Source organism: Lathyrus oleraceus, chromosome 6 (assembly GCF_024323335.1).
Source record: "Lathyrus oleraceus cultivar Zhongwan6 chromosome 6, CAAS_Psat_ZW6_1.0, whole genome shotgun sequence".
NCBI classification, from domain to species: Eukaryota; Viridiplantae; Streptophyta; class Magnoliopsida; order Fabales; family Fabaceae; genus Lathyrus; species Lathyrus oleraceus.
The window spans coordinates 275,087,430-275,099,531 of NC_066584.1; the positions used below are offsets into that span (position 1 = coordinate 275,087,430).

General features: G+C 36.2%; 1 protein-coding gene across 1 annotated transcript; it reads right to left on the bottom strand.

Moving 5' to 3' along the window:
- Positions 1-359: 359 nt before the first annotated feature.
- LOC127095148 (uncharacterized) lies at positions 360-2,129 on the bottom strand. Its single transcript, XM_051033879.1, has 3 exons — positions 1,760-2,129; positions 999-1,627; positions 360-605 (listed from the first exon to the last, which is right to left on the bottom strand). Exons 1-3 carry the CDS (start codon positions 2,127-2,129, stop codon positions 360-362), a joined length of 1,245 nt encoding a protein of 414 aa, XP_050889836.1.
- Positions 2,130-12,102: the final 9,973 nt, after the last annotated feature.

Consider the following 12,102-nt stretch of genomic DNA (forward strand, 5'->3'; position numbering starts at 1 on the left):
TTTGATTTGAAAACTTCTTATCCTTGACTTTTGTTCGTACTTTTCCCTTTTCCTTTGGAAACAATAAAAGTGCGATGGCGACTCTGGTTTTATTGACATCAAGTTTATCCATAGCTTGATGGTCATGAATTTACCGCTACAACACAGACAATACTCCCCCTTTTTATCCATAATCTGACAAAGGTAAGCATCTAACCAAAAACAGATAAAACCACATTCAAAAAGTTAATGATCACACACAAGGGAGCACCTAAGGGTGCAAAATATCATGGTCACAAACCACAAAACATAATCAAATACAGAACAAAACAAGAGTGAAATCAGATATCTTCCTGACTATCTGAGTCAGCTATTACATATTATTCTCTTTCATCTTCTTTCTCTTCATCAACATCATCTTCACCAACATAGAATTCATCATCAGTTACTTCATTACTATCACCACCCTGTACAACTTCCTTTTTCTTCTCTTTCATCATGGCCTTCATCAATGTTTCCAGTTTAATCTTTGTTACAGTGCTAGATCTGATGGAATCCTTCAGCTCTTTACAAGTTTCCTTCAGCTGAGCAATGACACTCTTTTTGGAGGTGGCAGGGCCAAGTGCCTAAGAGGATGTCATAATAATGTCTGGGACATACGTTCCTGCAAAGAGTTTGTAGTGGATTGATAAGGGAGAATCCATTTTCTTCACACTGTCAATGGGTAGCAAAATACTAGGATGTTGATTTAGGATGATTCCACATATAAGGGATGGAAAGCACATGGACATTTTTACAGCAGTAGAGAAAGCTTGTTTCAACACTTGTTCAAAGATGTATTTTCCAAAGTCAAACGCTTTTTTTGTTCCAACAGCATAAATAAATTTTCAAAGACCAGTAGAGGTTGTTAAGGTATGATTAGTGGGCACCCAGTTGGAAGTCCTAATCCTATGAATGATGTCATATTTTACACTCAACTTACCAGAAGACAACTTCCATTTGTTTGACCAATGTCTAACCTGCTTGGTCGTGATCTCTTTGGACACCTGATCATCAGTAGCTTCCAGCTCATCCCGAGGTACATCTATTTTTCCTAGATATTTATGTATCACAGTTGGGGAGAATGTTACAAAGTTTCCTCTCACATAAACCTTACCATAGTCAGCACTCTTCGTATCATCACATCCATCATGGATAGTCACCACAAACTCCTTTACTAAGCTTTCATAGCAAGGTCCAACGTGTGTGACAGTCTTTATCAGCCCAACAACTTCTATCAGTTCCATGACTTCCTTAAACTTAAGGGCATCCTTCCCCAATTCCCTTTCCAGGGCTACGCTCCTCTGAATGACATACTTCCACCTTTCTACATTCTCCACATAATGTGAATAAGCATTATCTAGTGGAACTTTGGGCATAGCATCATTAGGCTTCTTGTTAGCAAATATTTTTATAAGGGTGATGTCCTGGACATCCTTTTCAACATCAAACTCGGATTCACTAGAAGAGACGACTTTCCTCTTTCTAGTAGGGGTAACAACTTTAATCCATGATCTAGTAGGTCCACCAAGAGATTTTCCAGTGGAGCTTCTAGAAGGAGTACCTTTCAAACCACCAACTTTTCTCTTCACTTCCCTAGAGGGAGAATCTTCAAACACAATTGTCTTTTATTTAAGTTTTTGCAGTCTCTTGGCTATACTAGGAATAATAATATTTGTAAGGGGTTCTTCATTAGAAGTTATTTCTTAAACATTGACAACAAGATCAACTTTCTTTTTACTTCTTCTCTCACGAGCAGCATGTTCAGGAATGCTTTCCTCATCTTTTTCACTAGAGTCATTGTCAGGGCTTGGTTCTTTTGTCAAAGATGTCTGAACATCTGGAAAAACATATGTGTTTACTTCCCTCAAAACAGATGCAATAAACTTCCTAAGTTCCTTACCAGTTTCACTTCTTTCTGCATCCGTGGGATTTTCGGTGTCGTCAGCATGCATACTAGGGTTTCTTTTTTCAGACCATTTAGACCTAGATTCTTCTTCAATAGTATTTTTATCTTTATTGGGGATGATAGGTTCAGAAGACTTACCATAAGTCTTGACATGTTTTGACACAGAAGGTGTAGCTTTCTTATGAGGAGGAGGATGAACCATGGATAGACAGGCAACATCCAAGACCAAATCTGCCAGGTTGATCATTTGAAGCAGTTCGTTTGCCCTAGACATTGGGGAGGAAGATCCACTGGTTTCAGCAGGGACATGCATGTGAGTGGGTGAAGATTATTGAGACATGTTAGTTGACACTTGAAGTAGATGGAATAGGGAAAGGTTTTTGAGAGAGCGGGAGAGAGTGAGAGAGAGTGAGAGAGAGAGAGAGAGAGCAGATGTCTGGAAGAGAATGAGGCATTTGAGTGGAAAGGGTAGTGTAGTTTTGTCCTAAAGGATACACAGCGAGGTAAGGGGTTTAGGTAAGCGTGTCTAGTGTAATGATGAGAGATATGCTATTGACTGACACACTTAATTAGCTGTAATTACTATAAATACTCATTAACACAAATCCCAAGTTTTCCTCTTAATTTTTCAAATTGACTTTCATCCATGGCTTTGGTAAAAATACCTGCAAGTTAATTCTCCGTGCTAACATGCTCAAGTGATATGACTTTGTCTTCAACAAGTTCTCTAATAAAATGATGCCTGATGTTAATGTGTTTAGTTCTACTGTGCTGAATAGGATTATTGAGATATTAATAGCACTCAAGTTATCACAGAATAATTTCATGACATCTTGTGTGACATTGTATTTTGTCAACATTTGTTTCATCCACATTAGTTGAGAGTAGTTGTTGCCTGCTGCTATGTACTCATCTTCAACAGTGGATAAGGATACACAATTTTATTTATTGCTGAACCATGAAATCAAACTGTTTCCCAAGAAGAAATATCCTCCAGAGGTACTCTTCCTATCATCGGCACTACTAGCCCAATCAGCATCACAATATCCTACCAACATAGAATTTCAATCATGGGAGTACAATATTCCATACTCACTTGTGCCATTCAAATACTTTAGAATCCTTTTAACTTGATTGATGTGACTCACTTTGGGTTCTACTTGATACCTAACACACACACCAACAACAAAAGTTATATCTGGTCTGCTTGCTGTAAGGTATAGAAGGCTGCCAATCATGCTTCTATATAAACTCTGGTCAATACTTGAGCCTTTTTCATATTTAGGTAACTTTAAGTGAGTAGGTGCAGGAGTTATTTTGTGACTAGAATTCTCCAATCCATGTTTCTTCACAATACTCTTAGCATACTTGCTTTGACACAGAAAGATGGAGTCTTCCATCTGTTTGACTTGGAGCCCAAGAAAGTACGCCAGTTCTCCTACCAAACTCATTTCAAACTCAGATTGCATTTGCTTGACAAAATGTTGGACCATCTCACCTGACATCCCTCCAAACACAATTTCATCCACATAAATTTGAGTTATCATAAGTTTTCCATCATTTTCTTTGACAAAGAGAGTTTTGTCAATTCCACCCTTTCTATACCCATGATTGATGAGAAATTTAATCAACCTTTCATACCAAGATCTTGGGGCTTGTTTTAAACCATATAGTGCCTTCTTTAATTTGTACATAATATTTGGGAACGTAGGATTAATAAACCCTTTTGGTTATTCAACATACACATCTTCATTTAAATGTCCATTTAGGAAGGCACTTTTAACATCCATTTGGAACAATTTGAACTTTAAAAGACATGTCATTCTAAGTAACAGTCTGATAGACTCCAAGAGAGAAACTGGAGCAAAGGTTTCATCAAAGTTTACTCCTTCCATTTGGGTGTATCCTTGAGCAACAAGTTTGTCTTTGTTTCTGGTAATAACCCCTTGTTCATCGGGATTGTTCTTGTACAACCATCTAGTGCCAATACCATTTGTTCTTACAGGTCTCGGAACCAAATCCCATACCTTGTTTCTTTTGAATTGACCAAGTTCATCTTGCATATCATTAACCCAGAAATCATCAGTCAAGGCTTCCTTGATATTATTGGGTTCAAATTTAGAAACAAAAAGGCATTTGACACAACTTCCCTTGATCTGATGATTATTCCTTCATTTATATTTCCTATAATAAGCTCCTTAGGATGATCTTTCTGAATTCTGATGGAAGGTCCTTTGTTAGTTGAATCATTTTATGTAGGTCCAGTATTAGCATTTGTGTCTGTAACATCTTCTGGAGCATCATTCATTTATGTTTCAACATCGTTTGTGACATCATCTTCGTTAGTTGAGTCCTTCACTACAATGTTTATGGACTCCATCATTACCTTGGTTCTGGATTTGAAGACTCTGTATGCTCTGTTGTTTGTAGAGTACCCTAGAAAAATTCCCTCATCACTTTTAGGATCCATTTTTCTTCTCTGCTCATGATCTACCAGAATATAACATTTACTTCCAAATACATGGAAATATTTCACAGTCGGATTTCTTCCTTTTCATAGTTCATACAATGTGGCAGATGTTCCAGATCTGATAGTCACTCTATTTAAAATACAACAGGCAGTGTTCATGGCTTCAGCCCAAAAATGATATGGTAGTTTCTTAGCATGAAGCATGACCCTGGAACATTCTTGAATGGTTATATTTTTGCGTTTAACCAAACCGTTATGTTGTGGGGTGATGGGTGAAGAGAACTCATGACTAATTCCTTCAGAGATGCGGAATTCCTCAAACTTTTTGTACTCAAATTCCTTCCAATGGTCACTTCTAATCCTGACAATGCCACAATCCTTCTCTCTTTGAATCTTTTGGCAGAGTTCTTTAAACACTTCAAACACTTATGACTTTTCTTTAATGAAGTTCACTCATGTGAACCTAGAGAAGTTATTAACAACAACATAGGCATACCTCTTTCCTCCTATACTTTCAACTTGCATAGGACCTATCAAGTCCATATGAAGTAACTCCAAATTTTTTGAAGTGGTCAGATGTTGAAGATTCTTGTGGGACATCTTTGTTTGCTTCCCAATTTGACATTCACCATAGATTCTTCCTTCATCAATTTTCAGTTTGGGAACTCCTCTGACTGCTTCCTTTTACATAACATTGTTCATACCTTTCAGATGTAAGTGACCAAGATTTTGATGTCATATCTTAGTTTCATCCTCTTTCGACATTAGGCAAGTGGAGAGACAATTTGTTTCTTAAGGAGTCCACAGATAGCAGTTATCTTTTAATCTGGCTCCCTTCATGATAGCTTCATCCTTCTTATTTGTTACCATACATTCAGACTTATTGAAGTTTACTTTGAGACCTTGATCACAGAGTTATCTAATATTTATAAGATTAGCAGTCATACCTTTAACAAATAGAACATCATCTAGACTAGGTAATCCTGGATAGTCCAGCTTTCCAATCCCCTTTATTTCTCCTTTTGCTCCATCTCCAAAGGTGACATAGCTAGTAGCATAGGCCCTAATATTCACCAAAACTTTCTTGACACAAGTCATGTATCTAAAGCAGCCACTATCAAAATACCAGTCCTCTCTAGCAGATGCTCTGAGGGAGGTGTGAGCTATGAGTCCTGACATACCATTTTTAGGAATCCATCTTTTCTCTGGATTCACCATAGTTTGCTTTCTTCTGAGTTGTGAAGAAGGTTTAGGATAGCCATACAATTTGTAGCAATAAGGTTTTATATGACCAAACTTCCCACAAAGATGACACTTCCATCTTTGGGTCTTGCTTCCTGAGTAAATCTCTTGATACCCTTGTTGATGTTGGGACATTTGATTTGACATATGTTGTTCATGTTGTCTTTTAAGTGGAACAAAGTTTATTGCAAATCATTTTCCTTTGTTCATTACTCCTTGATTGTCGTAGCCTAGACCTTGAATATTTCCAGCATTCTTACCAGTTTGAAGAATTTCATCCAGAACATCAGAACTACTGTTAAGCATTCTTACATATTTAGTCATATTGTTAATTTTTGAATTGAGCAGTATAACTTCCTCCTTCAGATAAGAGATGATAGAAAGATGCTCCACTTTCTCTGCCTGTAGTTGAGCAATAATTTTCTTTTGATCTTCTCCCAGTTTACAGACTTCTTCACTTCTGAGGCACAATTCCTTGTAAGATTCAGCAAGTTCCTCAAAGGTTAGTTCCTCACAATCAGAATCTTCTTCAGAGTCAAAAATTCCAATGAGGGTAGTAACCTGTTTGGTAGGTTCCACTTCAGGATCATGTAGCGGTAAATTCATGACCATTAACCTATGGATAAACTTAACGTCAATAAAACCAGAGTCGCCACCATGCTTTTATTGTTTCCAAAGGAAAAGGGAAAAGTACGAACAAAACCCAAAGATAAGAAGTTTTCAAATCAAAACTAATAAAATGACAGAGATTACAGGTAAGGGGGTTGGTTACACAGAGGGAAAGTGTTAGCATCCAAAGTGTCCTAGGTACTCCTAGGGGATCCTTTTTTATGCGTGTATATGTCTTGGTATAAAATATGTTTGTAATAAATAGAGTGTAGGGATGAGAAAAGAATTAATTAAGTATATTTTTGTGTTTGACAATACCTTTGGACTTGTGCCTACGTACCAACATAAAAATGAGGGATCAAAACCTCGTAATTCGTGGTATCAATTTCAAAGTGAGTGAATTGCAAAATTTAAGTTTAAAAGAGGCACAAAAGGCATAAAAAGTTTGAATGAGTGTTAGTTCTTTTTTTCTTTTGAAATTTTAAGTCAATATGGTTAAGTTCATTTACATGTTTGATTAAGAAAAGAGTGTAAAAAATGCAATGGCATAAGGCCAAGGTTTCTAATTTGCAATAAAGTCTAAGTTTAGAAATCACAAGCAAAGAAGATTTTGAAAAGGGGGAGAAATTTGAAATTTAATAAATGGGAGGAGATGAAGAGACTAATCCTAAGCAAAAATTTAAAAGTTAAGAGTTGAAAAGATCTGACCAACGGGATGCAATCCAATAGACAAGAATGTCATATAGAAACCCACTTTTCCTTTGGACTTTAAATCAAGCAATATCAATAAGCAAGTAGCCCAATCAAGGCATCAAATAAAGATATCCACATCCAAGCTAGAAACTTCATAGTTTTCTTCATAATCTTCCCATGTATCAGATGACATACTCCTTAAATGGCTCAAAATAGGGCATTAGACACAGGATCAAAGTAACATTTGCATCAAGACCATGTAGCAGATGAACTCAAGTGGATCCCAATACTTGTATCAGATAAAATCTCAATTCTCAATGACTTGGTTTCAGAGATGTTGGCATTGGCCAAGTCCTTTTGCATAGGGAATGTTGCCTAATTCTAAGTCCAAAGCTCATATCACATCCAACAGTTCACACAAACATTTTTTAGGGGTTTTTGTTGTTTATTATGTACTTTAAGGTCCTAAGACCACAAACACAAACAAGTTACACAAACATATATATACAATCACAATATATGGCTCAAATGAGCAAAAGGGAAAATGGCATAAACATAAACAAGTTAAATGATATGTCAATGGCAAATGGTAAATGACTTGAATTTAAATGACATAAAGTAAATGACTTGAAATTAAAATCAATAAGAATAAAAGTTAGTCAAATGTTAGTTGATTAGATGTTAGGATTATTTTGCTTTTCAATAGATTAAGTCATTCTTTAGAGAACACTCAACCCTCTATTCACAAGCATGTACCATTGAACCAAGACATTTTCCAAAGGAAGGAAAAAAGACCAAGTTTCCACTCAATATCATGAAAGGGGGGAGACTTACAATCTCACTTACTAGAATGATATTCCTTTGGGTCAAAATTTAGCGCTATGTTAAGCAATCGTAATTGAACATATGTAGAAGTCACAACTATCTAAGGTCGGGCAATAGAAATTTTGGTGTTAATGTGTGTTAGAGATATGGTATAATAAACCATACTCCTAAAACATGTCACACACAAAAAGAAAATGATCAAAGGATGGACCTAATCTCATTCATACTTGTATTGGTTCATCTAACATGAAGTTATTGATGAACCAATTAGGCTTAGGATATTGAGATGTCATTGGTCAATGAAAGGGATGGGATAGAATAGGATTGAAGATGAAAAGGGAGGGGAAATGAGACAAACACAAATTGGTCATGGGAGGAATTTTATCAAATTAAAATCATTCATTCATTTTGGGAGATGAAATGTACATTTCATCAATCCCCCTAAATCCAATGATTAATCCAACAAAAGCCAAATCAACCTTGACCAAGGCCCAAACACATAGTCAAACTTCACAGGTCAATAAAAAGGGCTCAACATAATTTCTACATAATTAAACAATTAAAAATCAAATTAAAATGCATTTAAATTAAATTATGTTTAATAAAAAACCTAAAACCTCTTCAAAGCACCAAATAAATGGCCAAGAGGTTTATCATAGGTCAAACAAGGTCAAAGGACCTTGGAGAAAAAAATTCATTATTTTTGAAAAGTCATAAGTATTTTTAAACAATTAAAAATATGCACAAAAATAATTAAATCATAAAAAATATCAATATTAATCCAAAAAATAATTTTAATTCAGAAAATGAAAGAGGAAAATATTTGAAATTTTTTGATGAAAGTCCCATATTTTTTGGATTAATAATGAAATTAATATGAATTAATTAAAAATAAGCAATTAAATGGAATAATGAGAAATTCAAAAAAATGAGAACCATCTGATCTCCCTCACTAATTGAGGTGGAAGATCAGATGGATGAAAATGCGCGCTTCATGTGTGCACGAGTCAATTGTCCCACACACGTGGTAATTACATTGGATGGATGAGATTAGAAGCTGTGAACCAGATCAAATGGTTGAAACTTTGCCAACACACCACTGGAGCCCTGACTCCGGTCATCTTCTCCGGTGAGGACCATCGGACTAGTCCAAGCTCAACTCAAAGAAAAATGGAAAATGAGTACACTATTTTGAAGGAAAAATGCTCAGGAGCACGAATCTGGCCTCAATTTTGTCCAATTCCAAGTATATAAAAAGATACAGGGATTTGAATTTTGAGGATCATGATCTAAGTTGCTTCGGTTTGACCTCAAAGTAACTCGATCTTGTTGCCTACATTGGTAGGACTTCAACAAACCAACAATCAGTCAAAATGGATGAGAAATGAGGGAGAATTGAAGAAGAAAAGTTTCTAAAATCTCACCTTCGAGGAGCTTCAGATTAGCTTGATCTTGCTTCCAATTTGGCTTTGCTTGACTCTAGAAGCTTGTAGAAGATGATTTGGACGGTTAAAAAGCTTGGACTCTTGGAGTTTCAATCCTAAAACAGGAGGAGAATTAAAACTCAGTTTCTCAAGAAACCTTCAAGATTATCCTTTCAATGGTGTTTGGGGAAGAAGGGGGTCGAAGCTTGGGCAAGAGGGATCCTATTTTTGATCATGAAGGGTCCTATTTATAGCCAATGTGAATGATATTTGCACACTTCCAAATTTGGAAAATTTTCAAATTCTCCCTTGCATGGATGCATGGGCGTGCATTATGCCCATGAGATGATGTGTTATGATCCAAAATCCAATGTACAATATACTGAAATCATGTTAGAAGCTCATGCAAATGTGTGTGAAACTTGGAACTTGAAATTATCCAAATGGTGCTTTAACTTACACCCATGCGCAAGTCCCTCATACTTTGTTCAAATGAGATTATTTTGGACTTTTTGGAAAGATGGGATCAAGGAGAACAACTCTCATGTTGAACACTTTTTCATTTGAATCTTGGATCATGATGAATTTTGAGGTGGAAGTTTGGGAAATCAAACATATTTGAAACTTTTCTAAGTCCCAAGTCAAATGTTCACTTCTTCCACCTTGAATAACTTTTTCTATGGACTTCAAATGAGAAACGTTCCTTCATCAAAGTTGTAGATATTTCAAACCTCTAAAGTTTTGTCACAAATTTGACCTCATTTTGATTTATCATGAATGAGTTATGCATTTTAGAAGTTGAGGAAAATCACTTGTTCAATGGTATTGGTCCAAAATGACCTATAATGTTTCCTCTTGGCACATGTATTTGAAAGTTGAATTTGCATTTCCTACAAACATAAAAGTTAAATTAAACATATTTAATTTGATAATGAAATTTTAATGGCTTTCATCTCATAAAAATTGAGCAAGTTATGGTCTTGTGAAGTTGACCTCCAAACTAGGGTTTAGACAAAATGACCTATAATCTTTCAACATAAAAAATGAATTTCCAAGCCAAAATAGATCTTGACTTCAACATTAAAGTTGTTTTTAATGTAATTTAGACTAACCTTTCTATTGGAATAATTTTCATATGACAAAATGTGTAGGAGATAGGGTCTAGGGAACCCCAGTTTTGACCAGTTGGCTTTCTTTGGTCAACCACCATGAACCAACTTGCTAGCTTGACATTCTCTTGACTTTTGGGACTCATGGAGGATCATATATGTGTAGAATGATTTAATATGAAGTATCCCTTAAGATATTTGATCAATTGTTGAAGAAACTTGTTGAAGAAGTCACACAAGATACCCAGACGAATTAGGGTTTCCAAGGCAAACAAACTCCAAACTCTTGATGATTTCTTGATCAAAATAACATGTGAAGACCATAGGGATACATATATGATGGTTAGATCCAATGAGAACCATTTATTGATTGATCTCCTTGCATTGAGGGTCTCAAACCCTAGTTATGAGCTTGATAGGGCATAGGTGAACATGTATACTACCTACAAAAGCAACAAACTATACATTGATATATTTTTGGTAATTTGGTTAGTAAAAGAAAATGACGTATGATACAATCAAATGTGCTTGGTGATCTCTCCCAATGCACACCCAATGGTTGAGGGGTAATGAAGATGCCAAGGTGTGATCCCAATGCTAATGCATATGATGAGATAGCATGAGGGATCTTAGGGTCAAAATTAGGGTCTTACAGCTGCCCCTATTTAAGGACGTTCAAGATGAGGAGATGAAGGTTAAAATCTTCGTATCAACTTAGTAGAATGGACTTAAATAACAACAATGGAGATAAATTTTGGTCCCTAAGAGACCTCATGATGCATATGTTATGAAATGTTAAAAAATAATCTCTGTGGGGAAAATATTGCCACAAAGGAAAAGAATCAGAGAGATTGAAAGTCCGTAGGAGCATACTGCATTCCGTAAGGAAGACTCACTAGGGAGACAGAGACTCTAGGGGATAAACGATTATGCGTAGGCCAGGCTACGACTTAAAACTACTGGGGGGACACGAGGGATTCCATGAAAATAAATCAATGGAAAGACTCATTCGGGGATAAAAAGGAAAAATTTGCAGGGGAAACAAGTAAATCTGAACAAAGCTGAAATGCTTGAACCAAGCAGGGGACGATGATTTCACTGAGGAAATGCATACTCAAACTCGACTGGGGAAGAAATGATCTTCAATACAGGACTATCAAAAGTATATTATCCCTCGACTAGGCAGAAGACCGCAAAGAGGAGAATATCCGTCACTGGCTAAAGTGAATATATTGAGGATAGACTCAAAGGGAAAAATATATGTCATCAGCTAAGATGAACATATCGAGGATAGACTACCCGGAAAAAGTAGGAATTACATCTATTAGTTACTGGATAGAATACCGAAAAGAGAATATCTGTCATCGGTTAAGATGAACATATCAAGGATAGACTCCGAGGGAGAAGCAAGATTTATGACTACCGGTTACTGTGCAGAAAACCGCAAAGAGGAGGAAACCCGTCATTGGTTAGGATGAACACTTCAAGGATTAGCCCTCTAGGGAATGAAATATGGATTATAAATACCTTTTTACTGGGTAGAAAACCAAAACAAGAATATCCGTCATCGGTTAAGATGAACATATCAAGGATAAAATCAAAAATGAAAGAAAGTTTGTCATCAGTTGAGATGAACATATCAAGGATAGACTTTCTGGGGAAACGTGAAAACGGATCCGCTGGGGAGAATAAAGGAAATAGGTTAATTTTACCGGGAATTGGGAAAGAGTAAAATACTCGCAAATCGAGAAGAATATTACCAGTTACTCGGTAATAGACTCTCAGGGGACCCAAAAGCATCTG